We start from the raw sequence: 18,483 nt of genomic DNA, 5'->3' as shown, positions 1-18,483 counted from the left end.
TCTGGAGGCTTTGTGATAAATTACCACCCTTTTTGACATTTGGTTAGCCGATCACTTATAATAGATGGTTGCTTGAGACACTGGCGTAGCCTGATAACGGCGTTCTCAGTCGTTTACCAAAAAAAGTTATCAGTCCCTCTTTTTTAAGGGAAAAAGAATTGTCCGGGAGTGTGGCCAACACCAGTACTCCTATGAGTCCGTCTCTCTTCTCCCCTATGACTCCAACTTGTAGAAGCTACATCCCGTGACAGAGGGAAAACAAACTGAACACAAGAAAGACAAACCTTTGAATTCCAAGCTTAGTAGCCCAGGGGAAGAACATGTCAGCTATGATGCAGTCAGGGTGTTGTTCGTGAACAAGTTCCTCAAAGGGTCGTTGGGGCAAGACTAGAGCCTTGAAAAAGTTGTTGGACAAGGAAAGGGAAGTTATAGAACGAAGGTTCTCGCATCCTTCTGGTAATACAGCCTCGACTGAAGGGAATGGGATGAGTTGAACAGAGATGTCGAGACCCAATTGTGCATCACGATCAATGATGTTGGAGTAGAGACATGCGTTACAGGGAGTGGTGAGTAGAGTCACCTTCACACTACGGCTTGCAAATAGCCTGGCGATGTCTATCATTGGGATCAAGTGGCCCTGAGCCATGAATGGGAAGAAGAAGGCGTGAAGTTGTTTATGAGTTTCAGAACCCATTGGGGGGTTTGATTAGGTTGGGCTGAAGTATAATTGAGAAAGAAAGAACTGGGAAATCGAGATTGGGTTTTGTGTTGTAAACATTACCAAGGGGCTTCATAGTTTATAAAGTCTGCAAATTGTAATTTGGAATCTTAGTTGGATCTACTCTCTTACAAGGTTTACCTTCTAGGTGTTGTTACCCTACTCAAAAGCTGATTCGATGAAGTAGCTTTTCCAATGTGGGATTATTGTTAATACTCTTTCTCATTTGTTTGCATTTCTTTTTGGTGGCAGAATACATGACATGTCATTCTCATGTATTACTCCACTTTTGGGGAGTTTGGATCATCTACCCACATGAGGTGAAGAATCCACTTGGGTGCATGTACGGGTGTTAATCGGTAGGTTCGGATCAATTTTTTTGGGTTTCAATGTGGCTTTTAGGGAAACCGAAACTGATCCAATAAGGAATTTTTGTTTTCGGTTTTGGTGCAATTTGAATTAGTGTCGGTTTTGATTTATGATAACGGGTTTATAGCGGTTTAGATTTGATTCAGTATCGAGTTTTTTTTAAACGGGATGGGTTCAGTTTGTGCCTATTTTATTCTCTTTCTGTTTTCAACTACGTAAAATATTTCATTAACTCCACACTTAAAAAGGAGATCAATGGAAGAAGCAATGTTACAAATCAATTTCCATATTTTCATAACCTCATACTAATTGATTTGTAACAATTCCCCTTACAACCATAACTTTTCTCACTAATATTGAAAATAATTCAATTATTCATACTTTATATTTATTGATTTTTTATCTGTTTCATTCGGTTTTGTTTTCGATTAGTTGTTGGTCGATCCGATGTGGTCCTGTTTTCCAATTGGTACCGTCATACCCTAGTCCAAAACCAATCCAATAAGGATTGAAGGATTGATTCGGTTCGATCCAGGTTTTTTTCGATCATTTTTAATGGTTCGGGCTAGGTTTTGACACCCTTAGCTGCATGGCTCTCACCATGTGGGGTGGTACCCTACATGGGCACCACCCCACATGGGTAGAGGATCTAGAGTCACTTTTCGGTAATGTAATGAACGCCCTGCAGTTCAATGGCTTTGTACCTCGTCGAAATGTCTTATTCAATTAGGAATCTTTTATTGTGGTGTTTGACTCTCGGACTTGCACTTCTAATATGGTAACCCATAATTTTTTTTGGGGCTCATGTTCTCTGTGTTGCACGCAAGTGCACCCAAACACATGAGCTTGCCACTTAGGGGGGCAGGGTGGTCATTGCGCCCACTTCCATATGTCTGGGCGCAGCCTGCGCCCTCGGCACAAAGAACATTCTCCCTTTTTTTTTTTCTATCATCAAAAAAAAAGTTTTTGCTTTTCCAAGCTCAGGAACCTATATTGATGGCTGTTTGTATATAAAGATATGGGTAATAAAATCTGATGAATCTCCCATGCCAATCCAATGGGAGCTTAGGATGCGGAACCTTTGTGAAATCAGAATTTTCGATGCATCTGGCCTTGACCCAAGGGTGCCAAGCATTGTACAACAATGGATTGAGTTTTCTTATGCTGCCACTTAGTCCCAGATACTCATAAATCGTCGCTAACGTGCCGAATCACTGAAAAAAATGACTAAAATAATCCTGTGGATTTTTGTGATTTCGGCATAGGTGAAGGCTACAATCCACCTCTTTTCTCATTGATTATGCATAGAGCTCTCCAAGACAAAAATTCTACAAGTTCAATTGCAAAGGGTAGGAAACTTTTGGTAAAATTCTGACATGGCATTGCAACAATCCCACCCTAGGCAGTTTGTTTGCAAGGGGGTGGGAATATTGAAAAAATGGAAGAAACATAATCATTACCATTGTCTATTGACATGATATGGCAAATCCCATAACAATCTTACAATCCCACCCTTTGCCTTTATAAAGTCCCACAAAATATATGGGATTTTGCAAATTTCTCGTGGAATGCTATAATAATCCATCAGGTCTATATTTTTCCAAACACATGGGACCCACCTGTCAGTAATCCCATAATTCTCCCACCCCACCCTCCCCTCTAAACAAACAAGGCTTATGAAAAATATTGATAGTCACATTGCCAGTATTATGCGACCTCTCACAATCTCAGAGGCAATGTTTAGATTCTTTGTAGAACTACTACTTTCCGCTTATTGTTCCAACAAGGAAGCTTTGAACAATGTCGTGAGAGAGGAAGATGAAGGAAGACGATGATTACACTTCTTACACTCCTCCTGTAGTATGATTCTCTGAAAGCAGTGTAGGATGTGCGATTTGAACCCTAGGCAGATGATGTTCTCCGCAATTATGTTGAACAATGGTCTTCAAAGTGTTGAGGTTCAACAGTGGCATGAGAGATATGCCTTCGGTCATTTTGCTCAAAAACACCTTTGAGGTATTTTGAAAAACCTGTTTCTGGGCGCAATTTTCATCCGGTCCATTCTGGGGGAACAGAAAAACAGACCGGATTGCCAAATGCAATTTGGATGATATTTTCTTCCCTGCAACACAAAAGAACAGAAAAACTGTTCTCATAGAGAATTACCAAACGCATCGTTAAGGTTCATCCAAACAAACGGTGGAAGAGAATTACCAAAACATCAAGTAATCGGTTGCAACCATGAACGGTTCATATTAAGTGTTACTAGATCAACGACTCATATTAAATGTTCAACTGCTAAGTTCTCAACGTTCAAGGGCTGCTACATTTTAGCCTACTTTTTATTTAAACATTTTAACTCTTGTATACGTAAGTGTCAATCTTAAGAGTCTGTACATTTGGTTAAGTATTTGACTCATAGTGCATGCTACGGAGGAGAAGGTGATGTTATGGATTTTTGTTTTCATGTTCTTAATTGTATGGGAAAGTGTTTCTCGTAGAGAGCACACAGGATTAATGGGAGCGCACGTGAAAGCATTAACATTAGGGTCATTTCACCTCCTATGTGTTTGAGCACAGCTGCCATGCTCCCCGGCAAAAACCATTTCCACAATTTTATTTTCGTAAGAAAAGAAAAAAAGATTGCAACACTACCCTTTACAAGATACCTTTACATCTTTTTCATATAATAAATAGTGGAGCCCTACGATATTTCTTTATACTATTCAGTTACCATTTTCCGGATCTTTATCCTCTCAATTACATTGCCCGTACTTGATGTCAAGTACATCTAACAGAGGAGGCAGAAATGACTATCCTACCCCCTGCCCGAACACACTTCCCGAGGTGGGGTTCAGCTCCCTCTATTAGATGTACTTGACGTCAAGTACGGGCAGTGTAATTGAGAGGATAAAAACTCCCATTTTCCAACTTCTCATTGGTTGTAGTGTGCAGATTTTTTCTTACAATGCTCTTAGAGGAAGGACTCTGCTCATGTTCATGCCTGAAACACCATCCAGGTGAACCTGAGCCGGACTCTTCGAAAAAACCCACACAGAAAAAAAAACAATTGTTGACTGTTACCCTAGGCTTCAAGCCGCAGATGCAACCTCAACTCTTCGATCAAATTCGTCAAGTTGGTGTACGATGAGCCCCCTTCTTCAACAACTTTTCTCGCCTTCTATTTGAGCTCTGTAGCTCGACTCCTCATTCGCTCTGCTTCTTCTCCACCACCCATCAACTGATCCACAGCCGTCTCTATGTCCTCTCTCTTCACTGCAGCTGCATTTCTCTCTCCTACGAATCCACTCCATTCATTAGCCCCCACACTCACTCCTATCCTCAACACTTGTGTCACCAGCTTCTCATTGTAGAACTGCTCTGCAAATAAAGGCCAAGTGATCATGGGCACCCCTGCACTCACACTTTCAAGAGTCGAGTTCCATCCACAATGGGTCACAAACCCTCCCACGGCTGGATGGTCCAGTATCAAAACTTGAGGTGCCCAATCCCTTATTATCAGACCCTTCCCCTCATTCCTCTCTTTAAACCCTTCTGGGATCTCCCTCTCCTCGGACCTCACAACCCAAATGAATGGGTGTCCAGAAGTGTCAAGGGCCATAGTAATCTCTAGTAGTTGAGAAGCCGTGAATCGGGTCACACTTCCGAAGCACACGTAGAGAACCAAGTTCGATTTCTTCTTGTCAAGCCAATTCAGGCAGTACTCGTGTCCATCAATATTGTAACTGCTACTGTTTCCCCTCTGAGCCTTATCCGCAAAATCTCTGTTTCTGAGTGAAATAGGGCCTATGTCCCATGCCGTCCTTCCTATGACCTTCTTGTAGTGATCAGCATAAGCTGGCTCCAACTCATAAAAGTTGTTAACCAAGACTCCATAGCTTCTTTCTTCTGATTTTCTAACGCGTTCAAGCAACTCGGCAAACTCACTTTTGGTTTCGGGCACCTGCGATCTTGTGAGCTCTATTTGATCGGGAAGGCGCGGCACGATGAATGGATACGAATCGGATTTAAGGTTCTCATGAGGGGCATAACGTTTTATGCTGTCCATGACACAGCAGGAAAAGAAACTGGTCCCATGGAAGATAAACCTCAGAATTCCAAGCTTGATAGCCGAGTCCGTAACCCAGGGGAAGAACATGTCAGATATGATACAATCAGCAGGATGTTGTTGTTGTTATTTGTTGCATCAAGAAATCGTCGAGCGGTCCTACGAGTGCTATCACCTGCAAGAGGACCAAGTAAGTCACCAGAGAGAACCGGTGTGGTTCTGGCCTAGGGCTCTCCGATGCCAAAGTGAGATCTCCTGAGCAAACAGATGAAAAGAGATTATTCAAGATGAGTTGAGGGTGTGAGATACCTTCTCTTTTATAGTAGTGCATGGCGGAGTAGAGAGTCCCTAGTTGATGTGGAGTCTTCTTCGTAGGTGGAGGTTTCCCTGAGTAACAGGGCTCCTCTCTAGTTGGTCGTCTTCCGACGAGATTTAGAGTCCCAGTAGGGTTGTCCTTCTAGATGGATAGATCCTTCCAGAGGGACAGATCCTTCCGGATGACTAGGTCTTTCTTGAGTCCATGTGGGTTACGTGAGTAGTAAGCTAGGCTCCGGAGTCCTGCAGAGGTGTTCATCTTGTTGTTGACGTAGTGTAATCTAACTCATACTTATATCCCATTGGAGTACGTTGCCTTGGAGGAGAGGACGTCCAGGTGGATCCTCTTTCTTAGGGACACGTGGCATCTTTTGATTGGTGGGGATGATTTGTGGTTCATCATTTGCCCCTCACCCTCTTGGAGCAACGTGCTCAAGAGAGTTCTTCATGCGTTTGTATGTCATCCAGGAGGTTGTTGCCAATAATTCCTCTTCAGGGGTGAGTCTGCAAATTGTTGATGTGAGGAGGTTGTGGGTTCAAATCCCTCCTCTCTTTCATTTTCACTTTCTCTCTCTCTTGTCTTGTGCTTCCTACTTTTTGCTTTTTGGCTTTTCTTCCTTGCCTTGTTCTTTGTCCCCATCTTGGTTTGCCCCCCAAGTGTTTGTTACATGTCCTTTCTCAAGTTTTCTCTTGCCCACTAGCCTTAGGAGCTTAGTGTCTTGTGGCTTGCCTTGAGCTTGCCTTTGTGGTGTTTTCTTTGTTAGAGGCGTGTCTACGGTCCTGCTCCTTGGTTTGTGCCACACTTGGGCCTTGGCTTTAGCTTGCGCCTCGTTCTCACCCTCATCTTTTGGTCTGACTCGATCGCGCTCAGATGGTGACGCCAGCTCTCGATTGCGGTCACCTTGGTGCATCACACGCCCGCCTGCTGTCACGTCACATCTGCCTACAGTCGTGCCCTCGTTGGTGTGTGGCGCCCGCCTGCATCGTCGACCCCTCCTTGGTGCATGGCGCCCCTGCCTCGTGTCGTGCCCTCCTTGGCACGTGGTGCCCCTGCCTCGTAGTTGCACCCTCCTTGGTGCGTGGCGCCCACCTGCATAGTCGCGCCCTCCTAGTTGCATGGCGCCCGCTTGCCTCGCTGTCGCGCCCTCTTGGTGAGTGGCGTTTGCCTGTCGTCGTGCTCCCTCTGGTGCGTCGCACCCTCCTGCCATCATCGCGTCCCACCTTGGGCCATCCGCCCTTCTTGGTCATTGCGCCCTCCTGGGTTGCATCCACCTTACGTCGTACTCGCCTTCCGGATCGCTCCTCGTCGCTGACGATCATGTGACAGGTCCCGACTCGCTTGTGCGTCACGGTCACGATCAGTGCTCTTTCGGTGGTTGGTGCTTGGTGAGGACTTACACATTTCTCCTTTTTTTTTTTTCTTTCTTTCTAGATATGATCTTCCCTAACTATCTCTACACGCTGATGGTTCCAGGTTGACGTCTCTCTTCGGCTGTCGGAACCGTCACTCAGAGTATGTAGCTTGATCCTCCCCTTTTTATTCATGTCATCCTCCGACGACTTCGATTCGAGTATTGCGTTGGTTGAGTCTCTTGGGGAGTCCTTGTCGGGGTCGTCCTCTCCTACGGGTACCACCTCGCCGTTGCCTTAGTCCCCTGCTAGTGATGGGGAGGAGGAGGTCCCTAGAGGCTCCACTTCTGGTGTCGACAGGGGTCGCAGGGTTCCCCGGGCCTTGCTGGGCGACCCTCACAGTGTGTTGGCCTAGACTACTAGTGTCTTGACCGCCCCGGACTTAGCTTCCATCTGTTGCAAGTTCCATAGCCCTCCTGAGATCATTCTTCGCGTCCCCAATCCCGGCGACCGTGCTTACTCCCACGGAGCGGATGAGGTCTTCCTCTTCTGTGTTTTCCTCACCTCTGGTCTCCGTCTCCCCATTGTTCGATTTGTAGATTTAGTCTTGGAGCACTGGTGTCTCACCCCTGGGTAGGTGGCGCCCAACTCATGGCGAATTATCTTAGGGGTGTATATGTTTTTCGCCCGGGCGGGGCATGCAGCCATTGTTCCCCTGTTTTTGTGCTTCTATCTTCTGAGGAAGGGGGATGGCGGGTGCTATCACTTTGACCGTCACGTTCCCAAGGGCGCTCTTACCACGTTCGACCTTGTTGTGGGGATCACCGACTCGGTGAAGCGCTGGAGGGACCGCTTCTTTTTTGCTACGATCCCTCGATGTGGACTGCGGTCTTCCTGGGAGGCCGTTGATATCAAGGGGGTGAACCTCCCTCTTGCGTTGAGTGACTCGGAGCTCGACACCCTTTGACAGTGTTAGGGACGTGACCCGTTCGATGTTCATCAGTTGGATTCCAAGGCCTTCTTGTGCCTCTGGAAGTTGAGTCTTGGTAAGATGTTTCCTTTTTTAGCTTACACCTACATTTATCTTTTGCTTTATTAGTTGCTTGACTCATTTTGTGGTCTTGATGTGATGTTGTCATGCAGTGGATACGCGTCCGGATTTTCGCTTGCTCCGCAGTAATCTGCGAAAGAAGGCTGCTTCTCAGGGAGGTTCATCTGCGGGGGTCGCAGATGTCGATGGCTCCTCCACACCTGTGGTCGTCGGGACCAAGCGGAAGGGCGTTCCAGGGTCTACTCATGTGTCGAGCTCTGGTGTACGACTCGTCCTTCCTCATATTTCTTCAGCTGTTGACGACGCCTCACGATCTCCGCCTCCCCCTTCTACTGCCGTTCCCTCAGGGTCTTCTGCGTTGACCCCCTCCAAGGGGAAAGGGGTGAGTTCTTTCGATGGTGCTACCGTTGATCTTCTTGCCCGTGGATGAGTCACTGGTAATCACTTTAGGGGTGCCGGAGGATTCAACCTTGGCCGGGTCCAGCGTGTCTTGGGAGTGGGTGGACAAAGGGGAGGCTTCCTACCTCGAGCGTAGCCTTGTAGAGGCTCAGCGACGTGTCTGGTCCAGACTCTCTACCACGATATGGCTTCGGTGAGTTATTCCTTTTGGTTTCATTATGTTTGTCGTTCCTCCTATGTTTAGAGTGTTTACTGCTTGCTATGCTGATTGTAGGTCCATCACCATCTTGCTGAGGCGGTGCTTCGACTGGAAGGTCACGCTTCCCGTGAGGTGCAGATACAATGCGTTTTACGTGAGGTGGAGAAGGAGCTACAGGGGTATCGTGATGTCTATGAGAGGGCTGAGGCCCGTGCGCAGAGGGCGTCAGAGGAGCTTGTGGTGGCGTCAGGGAAGCTCTTGGAGGTGTCTGAGGAGCTTCGAGTGTCCTTTGCTAACGGGGCCGAGAGTTCTGTTAGGGTTCTTGCTTTGAAGGAGAAGCTACATGCGTTGAGGGAGAGGTATGGGGTTGAGCTAAAGTCTACGTGCGAGCGAGCTGTAGCTGAGTTCCAGATGTCTCCAGTGTTCTCAGCGTTGTACTAGGCGTAGCTTCAGTCGGCGTACGAAGGGGGGATCCAAGACCTGGCGGCTTGCGTCCAGGAGGTGACCCCTGGCTATAACTTCTTCGACCCAGGGTTCTCTGAGTTTGCGACGGCGCTTCATGATGTTGCAGTGGTGGCTAGCATCCCAACGACGGAGGTGGATGCTGCTTTGCTTGAGGAGGGTGCTACTTATATTCCTCAGGTTGACATGATATTGCCTGCCGAGTCGGACGTGACCCTTCTTCCTTAGGCTTCTTAGCTTTATGGTTGTACCGGATGCGTAGACTTTTCTGATTTTTGTGTTTTGAATTTCGAGCTATACATATCATGAACTTGGTCGTTTGTAGTTAATGTGTTTTCCTTCTATTATTACTTGCTACGTAGGACCTTGGTGTTCCGGCAGTCTGGGGACCTGAGTGGCTTTGTGCCTTGGTGGCCTATGGGCCCTGGTGGTCACTAGACCTGGGTGGCATTATGCCTTGGTGGCCTTCGGGCCTTAGTGGTCAACGGACCATACGCTTTGGCGGTCAGTGGACCTTTAGTCATCGGACCTTGTGCCTTGGTGGCCTATGGGCCTTGGTGGTCAACCGACCTTGGTGGCATTGCGCCTCGGTGGTTAGCGGACCTTGCACTTTAGTGGTCAGCAAACCTTTGGTCATCAGAGCTTGCGCCGGGTTGCCTACAGGCCTTGGTGGCGTTACGCCTTGGTGGTCAGCAGACCTTGTGCTTTGGTGGTCAGCGGACCTTTGGTCATCGGACCTCGCGCCGGGTGGCCTACAGGCCTTAGTGGCGTTACGCCTTGGTGGTCAACTGACCCTGGTGGCATTACGCCTTGGTGGCCTCCGGGCCTCAGTGGTTGTTGGGCCTTAGTCTTGGTGGTAGTTGATCAATGAGCATGAGTAGATAATCACATTGCAATCAAATCACCAGACTTCTTTCATAAATAAAAATTTTCAAATTGCCATTGAAAATCCAAACTGTGGCTGACTGCCGACTCTGCTACTGCTACTTGGTTGACTGTCGACTCTATTGCTAGCTTTTTGGTGATGCTTTCGGTGTTGCTTTATTGTTATTGCTGGGGTTCTCCTTACTGGTAATACTTCTTCAAGTGTTCCGAGTTCTAGGTGCGGTCTATCTTCTTGCCAGCCGGAGTCTTCAGGCGGTAGGTCCCTGGACGTATCTGCTTGGAGACTACGTAAGGTCCTTCCCAGTTGGCTGACAACTTTCCTTACTTCCTTGGCTCTGATACACTTTCCCGTCTCAGTACCAGGTCGCCCTGGTGAAATAGCCTTTCCTTGACCCTGACGTTGTAGTACTTGGCAGTTCGTTGCTGGTTGGCCACGTTTCTTAGTAGTCCCTTCTCCCGGATTTCATCGATGAAGTCCAAGGTTGCCCGGAGCTCGTCAACATAGGTTCTGTCGTTGAAGTGCAGTACCCTGTGGTTCATGGCGAGCACCTCTACCGGTGCCAGTGCCTCTGTGCCATATGCCAGGCAGAAGGGGCTTTCTCCTGTGGGTGTCTGTACTGTGGTTTGGTATGCCCACAGAACACTTGGTAGCTCCTCGACCCACTTACCCTTGGCGCCTTTTAGCCTTTTCTTGACCCCTTCCAGTAGGGTTCTGTTAGTCACCTCCACCTGACCATTGGCCTGTGGGTATGCTACCGAGACATGCCGATAGTCAATGTTGTAGCTTTGCCAGAATTCTCTGAACTTGGGATTGTTGAACTGCTTGCCGTTGTCTGAGACTAGAATCTTTGGCACCTCGAACCTGTAGATAACGTCATCGCAGACAAACTTCTCTATCTCGTTCTCAGTTATTTTGGCCAATGGCTTGGCCTCGACCCACTTGGTGAAGTAGTCAATAGCGACGACTAGGTACTTTCTATTTTCGGAGGCCGTAGTGAAGTTGCCCGAATGTCCATCCCCCACCTGGCGAAGGGTATGGGGTTGAGGATCAATGTCAATTTGGTGGCGGGTAGATGGGGTACAGGGGCGAACAACTGACACTGCTCGCACTTCCTCACGTACTGTATGACCTCCTCCTGCATTCATGGCCAGTAGAGTCCCTGACAGAGGACCTTGTAGGCTAAGGCTCGTCCTCCCATGTGGCTTCCGCATATCCCCTTGTGGACCTCTGCCAGGGCATACTTAGGTCCTTTGGGTCCCAGGCACCAAAGTAGTGGTGTTGTGGCCCCCCTCTTGTATAGTATTCCGTCCAGGATGGTGTACTTCGTAGCTCTTATCCTGACCTTTCTTGCCTCAACCTTGTCTTCTGGTAGGGTGTTGTTCTGTATGTAGTCAAGTATGGGGTCCATCCAGCGGGGCCCTTCCTCTATGGTATTGACCTACTTTTCCTGGTATGTTGGTTCATGCAGGACCTCAATGTACACTGCTCCTGCCAGGTCTCAAAACTAATCGTTGGCTAGCCTGGACAGAGCATCGATAGTCATGTTCTCGATCTTGGGTATGCAAACCATCTCAAATTTCATGAATCCCTTGATCAGTGATCGAGCACGTGCTAGGTACGCTGCCATTCGCTCATCCTTTGTCTCATATTCTCCATTCACCTGGTTCATGACGAGTTGAGAATCGCTTCGGATGGATAGGTGTGTTACTTAGATGGCCTTGGCCACCCGGAGTCCAGTTAGTAGTGCCTCATTCTCTGCTTCGTTGTTGGATGCCGAGAAGGTGAATCGGAGTGCATACTGGATCCGGAATCCCTCGGGGCTGGTAAGTATGAGGCTAGCCCCACTCCCTGCCACGTTACTCGAGCCATCCATGAACATCTCCCACGATCCGCAATCCTGTTCCTCTGGTTCATCTGCCTCCGGGTTTGTCTCGGATAGGGTGTACTCGACGATGAAGTCTGCTAGGGCTTGGCCCTTGACGATAGTCCGTGGTTGAAATCTGATGTCATGCTCACTTAGTTCCATCGCCTAGGCTATGAGTCTTCCGGATACATCTGGCTTGTGGAGTACCTTCTTCAGGGGCAGGTCGGTAAGGACTGTGACGGTGTGGGCTTAGAAGTATGGCCGTAGCTTCTTGGCTGCGACCACTAGTGCATAGGCTACCTTCTCGATCCTCGTGTACCTAGTCTCTGCATCGATCAGAACGTGACTGACATAGTAGATGGGCCTCTGGACCCTGCCCTCTTCCTTCAGGAGTACTGCGCTTACGGCGACCAGGGTGGCCGCCAGGTAGAACTGTAGATCTTCATTGGGCTCTGGCCGCCCGAGTAGTGGTGGGCTTTTCAGGTACCCCTTCAACTCCTCGAATGCCTTCTCACACTCCTCTATCCACGTAAAGTCCTTTGGGCTCCGGAGGTTCTTCAATGTCTTGAAGAACGACAAACATTTGTCTCTTGATCGCGACACGAACCTTGAAAGGGCTGCCACCCTTCCATTCAACCTTTGTACTTCTCTGACTGTTCGAGGGGGTGACATCTCCCGGATGGCTTTGATCTTGGATGGGTTGGCTTCTATTCCCTGTACTGAGACCATGAACCTCAGGAATTTTCCTGGCGTTACATCGAAGGCGCACTTGGCAGGGTTTAAAATTCATCTGGTTCCTTCTCAGCACTGTGAAGGCTTCCTCCAGGTCGGCTAGGTGTCAGTGGGCCTGGGTACTTTTCACAAGCATGTCCTCCACGTACACTTCCATGTTACGCCTGATCTGCTCCTCGAACATCTTGTTGACCATCCTCTGGTAGGTGGCCCCTGCATTCTTCAGCCCTAACGGAATGACGCGGTAGCAGTAGTTCTCCGTGTCCGTCCGAAAGGCGGTGTAAGACTCATCATCGTCATGCATGAGGATCTGGTTGTATCCGGAGTAGGCTCCCATGAAACTCAACATCTCATGGCCAGCAGTAGCATCGATCAATAGGTCGATCCGGGGCAGTGGGTACTCGTCCTTCGGATATGCCTTGTTCAGATCGGTGTAATCAACACACATCCTCCACTTCCCGTTGGGCTTCGGCACCATGACTACGTTCGCTAGCCAGGTGGGGAATTTCTCCTTCCTGATGAACCCAGATTGGCTGAGTTTCTCCACCTCTTCCTTGATGGCTGCTTGTCGGTCCAGGGTAAAATTTTGCCTCTTCTGCTGGACGGGCTTCCTGGTCAGGTCTACATGCAGGCAGTGTTCTGCTATGGAACGTGGTATGCCAGGCATGTCGGAGGTCGACCATGCAAAGACATCCACGTTCGCTTGAAGGAGATGCCCCAACTCGTTCTTCTGCTCATCACTCAACAGTGAGCCTATCTGTATAACCCTAAAGGGGTCATCCTTGCTGAGTGGCCATGGGACGAGATCCTCCACTGGCCTACCCCTTCTTTCTGTCAATTCATCTCTCTGGTTGCTGACCAGATTCTCTATGCAGAGTGCCATTCTGCGGGTGTTTCCCTTATGTTTCTTCATGAAGGTCGCGTAACACTCCCTTGCCTTCTTCTGATGTCCCCGAACTTCGCCTACCCCGTTCTCAGTGGGGAACTTCACCTTCAAGTGGAGTGGTGACACGACTCCTCTAAGGGCTATCAGGGAGGGTTGTCCTAGGAGGCCATTGAATGACACCACAGACTTGACAACCATAAAGTTCATCATGATCGTCACTTGCTGGGGGTGCACTCTAAACGTGACGGGTAGTTCTATGGTACCTCTAATGGAGGCGGTTGCACCGGAGAATCCATTGAGGTAGGTAGGCTCCGGCTTTAGCTGATCGTCTCCAAACCCGAACTGTAGGTAGACATCCAGGGAGAGCACGTCTATCGATGCCCCTGTGTCTATCAGTACCCTGTGTACGGGTCGGTTGGCTACCTCCACCTGTACCACCAGTGCATCCTTATGTGGGAAGCTCAGTCCTTCTAGGTCTTCCTCTGAGAAGGATATCACTGTCTCGGTCTTGGCTATCTTCCTTGGCTTCTCTGTAACCCCCACAAACCTGACATGGGCTTTGGCCTTTCGGGTGAGCTCCTGCCCCGGTCCCCCTAGTATGGTGAGGATGGGGGCTCCCTTGGTGCCACTCGATTCTGCTGCATCTCTCCGCCCTTCTGGGCGGTCTCTCTCTCGATCCGTCCTTCTTTCCTCTCTCCTTGGTTCTTCTCTTTCTCGGTCACGACCTCTGTCTGCCTGACCAAAATAACCATTACGCCTTCCTTTCACATACCTGTTTAAACTCCCTACCCTTACAATGCTTTCTATCTCTCTCTTCAACTGGAAGCAGTCCTCTGTGTCATGCCCATTCTCCTTGTGGAAGAGGCAGTACTTGTTAGGGTTTTTCTTCTCAAGTCCTGCTAGCATGGGTCGTGGCCATCGGATCAGGTCACGGTCCTGGATCTGCATGAGGATTTATGATCGGGTAGTGTTTAGCGGTGTGAACTCGGGGCTGTTGGCTCTTTCACTTCTCTCAGGACGACGATCAGTTCTTCAGGAAGATCGTTCTTCTCCTGCCGACGCTCGGTCCTTGTCCGCTTGCATTCCTTACTGTCATCCGGTGCTGACCTCTTGTTGTCTTGGGGCTTAGCCTCTATCACTTTCTTCCTAACCTGCAGTACCTCCGCCATATTGGCGAACTCGTTGCACCGCTCCAAGAGCTCCTTCATGGTCCTGGTCTCATAACGTGCCAGGTCCTTGATCAGGTCCAAGTCTCTGATGCCTCCTGCCAAGGCTGCATGCTGGGTCTGGTCGTCCAAATCTCAAACCTCCAAGGACTCCTTGGTGAACCTGCTGACATACTCCCTGAGAGATTCCCTAGGGTTCTATACCACGTTCAGTAGGTTGACGGTGGTCTTCTTCTGCTTGACGCTGCTCTGGAAGAGGGTGACAAGCTGTTCGCATAGCTCTGTGAACGAGCCTATCGACCTTGGTCGTAGCCTGGAGAACCATGATGTAGCCGCACCCTTGAGGGATGCAGGGAATGCCCGACAGGAGACCACGTTCGACCCACCATATAGTGTCATCATGCCATTAAAATAGTTGATGTGGTCATTAGGGTCCGTGGTACCACTGTATAGTTCAAAGGTAGGCAGTCGGAACCCAGAGGGGAGTGTGGCTGACATGATCTCTGTGGAGAACGGGTGTTGTCCAGGTACGAAGTGTGTCTCTCCTCTGGTCTGTTTCTTTAACCCTTCTAGCTTCTCGTCCAGGTCCCGGAGCCTTTGGTCCAACTCTTCCTCTCGTGCCTATCCTTCATATCCGGTAGGACGCTCACTACAACCTCGTTCACGACTTCTCCTGGATGTCCCCTCCCGCCTTGAGTGTTGGCGGGATGGTGAATGGTTACGTCGCGATGAACCCTGACGCAATGGGGAGGGGCTCTCCTCCCATCGGATCCAGCTTTGTCCTCGCCTGTGACTCTCCCTCAGTCAACCTTGGACCACCGACCTCCTGGCGGATCTCTCTGGGTTTGGCACCAGAGCCCCAGGCGCCGGTGTCCTTCCATGGTCTGACCGCCCTGGGAGGTCTCTCGTCCTTCTAAGGTGCTGAGAAGGCTCCCCCGGCGGGGGAACGGGTTAGCCTGGCGAGTTGCTGCTCCCTTGGTGGGGGAACGAATGCTAATCACCTGGCGAGTCTCTCTGACCTTTCCTCCCGGAGTGGTGGTCCCCTAGGATCAGGCTCTTGTCTGGGTACAGGCTTTGCCCTTGCGGCTGCTGACACCCTATGGCGGTGGGACGTCGAACGCTGCGTCAGATAGTCTCGGAAGAGTCGACGATCATCCAGTATTTGTTGCTGCAGGTCATGGACCTGACCTACAGTTGTCGGTGCATTGGGGTCGGGTACCACCTCCACCATCGTCTCGTTGTTAGGTTCGGCTACGACGACCTGATCATCGTTTGGGACCTCCGCCTCCAGAGAGACATGGTCGTGGCCATTGGTTCCTCAGAACATTATTGGTGGAGGCAGCGGTCTTCCTTCGTGGTGGCATTGTATAAGTATGGAAGCGAGCTAGTAGATGTAATGGCTCGCGTCGTTCCCACAGACGGCGCCAATCTGTTGCATCAAGAAATCGTCGCGGTCCTACGAGTGTCGTCACCTGCAAGAGGACCAAGTAAGTCACCAGAGAGAACCGGTGTGGTTCTGGCCTAGGGCTCTCCGATGCCAAAGTGAGATCTCCTGAGCAAACAGATGAATAGAGATTATTCAAGATGAGTTGAGGGTGTGAAATACCTTCTCTTTTATAGTAGTGCATGGCAGAGTGGAGAGTCCCTAGTTGATGTGGAGTCTTCTTCGTAGGTGGAGGTTTCCCTGAGTAACAGGGCTCCTCTCTGATTGGTCATTTTTCGGCGAGATTTAGAGTCCCAGTAGGGTTGTCCTTCTAGATGGATAGATCCTTTCGGATGACTAGGTCCTTCTTGAGTCCATGTGGGTTACGTGAGTAGTAAGCCAGGCTCTGGAGTCCTGCAGAGGTGTTCATCTTGTTGTTGACGTAGTGTAATCTAACTCGTACTTATATCCCGTTGGAGTACGTTGCCTTGGAGGAGAGGACGTCCAGATGGATCTTCTTTCTTAGGGACACATGGCATCTTCCGATTGGTGGGGATGATTTGTGGTTCATCATTGTTGTTGAAGAAGTTTAAACTCGAAGGGTGGTTGGAGCAAGTCTAGAGCCTTCGAGAAGTTGTTGGTCATGGAAGGGGAAGTAGTAGAACTAAGGTTCTCGCATCCTTCTGGTAATCTAGCCTCGACTGAAGGGAATGGGATGAGTTGAACAGAGATGTCAAGACCTAATTGTACATCACGATCAATGGTGTTGGAAAAGAGAGATGCGTTGGAGGGAGTGGTGAGTATAGTCACCTTCACACCACGGCTTGCAAATAGCCTGGTGATATCTGTCATTGGGATCAAGTGGCCCTGAGCCATGAGTGGGACGAAGAAGGCGTGAAATTGTTTATGAGTTTCAGAACCCATTGGTGGCATGATTAGGTTGGGCTAGCTGAAGTATTACTAAGAAAAGAAACAAAGGACTGGGAAATGAGAGCCTTAACTCCGAAGGGAGAGTGTGAAGGGGAAGTGAATTATTCTATTTCCTTGGCTGCCAACCTTGTACTAGGAACATTCCTCTTACAAGTGTAGCAGCAAAAATTTTTCCAAGGAAGAGAATGCTAGCTAGTTCACCTGCATTGGAATGTCTTTTGCACGCTCCTGTATCTGGGGATTGAAACCACCAGTCAGAATACTCTCACTGTTGCCCATCTTTTGACTTTTTGGTGGGAGAATAGGTGCCATGTATAATGTATTACTCCATTTTTGGGAGTGTGGACCCACATGAGGGGTGAAGATTCCAATTAAGTGGCTCTCATCATGTTGTGTGGCACCCCACATGGATAGAGGATATCCGGACTCACAATTGGGTAACGCGGTTCAAAGGTTTTGTACCATGCCAAGTGTCTGACTCAAAATTTATTGTTTTGATAAATGAAGTGTCTAAATCTGTTGAGAATTGTTTTTGTGGTGCTTGATTCACAGCTTGCGACTTGCCGACTTGCACTTGTGGTGTCTAGTAACCCACAACCTTCAAGCTTTGGCTTTTTATAAAACTAAGGAACCTATCTGGCGTTTTCTTGTGAAGTCGATCGAGTAATTGACGGCTCATATATAAAGATATGGACAAGGGATCAACATGCTACCAGTGTGGGATGGAATCCCCATGCCAATCCAATGGGAGCATGGGATTGATAACCACACAATTTGTATAAAAGGACCCACATGTCAGAAAGGGAGAGTGAGAGAATTTAGCTCGTCTCCAGGGAGCCCAGCACGTTTAGGGTGCTGCTAGCCGTTGAGCTATGCCGCACACATCCCTAGGCATGCGCCAAGATGTGTACGGCACAGCTCAGCCGCTATATACTCCCGGGTAGCATCCTGGGCGCACGCCTCCCTAAAGATATTGTTGTATGTTTGAGTTTTTTATTCTCCCCCTTCATCTTTCTGTATACGATTGGATTTTATTATTATTATTTTTTATAATCTGTACAATTTTTAATCTCTTTAAATGAATGAATAAACCTTGGTTACAATATCTCTTGAAGTACTAGCTAGACTTAGTAAATTTAATCCATTCCTTGTTCTTGGCTTAGACCAGTTGTTCTTGGTTACAAAGTCTTATACTATTAGATGAAGAAACTCAATTGGTACATGCAAATAGAAATAAACGCATGTGTCATACGGAATCGTTATCGCCTCCAATTCGTTGTCCGTTTCAATTCCTCCAATTCCTCACTTAGGAGCTGAAATGACCACCATACCCCCTCCCCAAGATGAGGTAGGGTGGTCATTTCCTCTCCTATATGAGGAATTGGAGCGGGCAGCGAATTGGAGGTGATAATTATTCCATGTGTACGTACATGACTCATAGGTTCAAGGTCTACTGTGCTTTGAGTTTCTATTGTCTTCTTCATTAAAATCCTCTGCACTGCAGGCATCTAGCGGTGCACTATAGTGCTATCCTGATAGCTCAACATGTGGAAGAAGCTTCATCCAATAGTGCAAGCTCGATGCAAGACAGTTTTTTTTTCTTTTCTTTCTTCTCGAGCTCTGAACCATTAGATGTCACATCTTCCACGTGTTGAGCTCTCAAC

At 48.6% G+C, this 18,483-nt stretch overlaps 1 protein-coding gene across 1 annotated transcript; it reads right to left on the bottom strand.

Moving 5' to 3' along the window:
- Window positions 1-4,268: 4,268 nt before the first annotated feature.
- LOC122657753 (UDP-glucose flavonoid 3-O-glucosyltransferase 7-like) lies at window positions 4,269-16,813 on the bottom strand. The gene is made up of 2 exons (XM_043852546.1): window positions 16,473-16,813; window positions 4,269-5,283 (listed from the first exon to the last, which is right to left on the bottom strand). Exons 1-2 carry the CDS (start codon window positions 16,811-16,813, stop codon window positions 4,269-4,271), a joined length of 1,356 nt encoding a protein of 451 aa, XP_043708481.1.
- Between the last annotated feature and the right edge of the window lie 1,670 nt (window positions 16,814-18,483).

Source organism: Telopea speciosissima, chromosome 4, assembly GCF_018873765.1.
Source record: "Telopea speciosissima isolate NSW1024214 ecotype Mountain lineage chromosome 4, Tspe_v1, whole genome shotgun sequence".
Classification (NCBI taxonomy): Eukaryota; Viridiplantae; Streptophyta; class Magnoliopsida; order Proteales; family Proteaceae; genus Telopea; species Telopea speciosissima.
Note: the sequence above shows the minus strand (reverse complement) of the source record. Positions and strands in the feature narration are given on the sequence as shown.

Excerpts from the sequence above, each read along its gene's own strand:
- LOC122657753 (XM_043852546.1), bottom strand. The coding sequence starts at position 16,813 with ATGGGTTCTGAAACTCATAAACAATTTCACGCCTTCTTCGTCCCACTC. Across the intron at positions 5,284-16,472 it reads CCCTTCGAGTTTAAACTTCT|ACAACAACAACATCCTGCTG; the intron begins TCAACAACAATG and ends ATGCAACAAATA.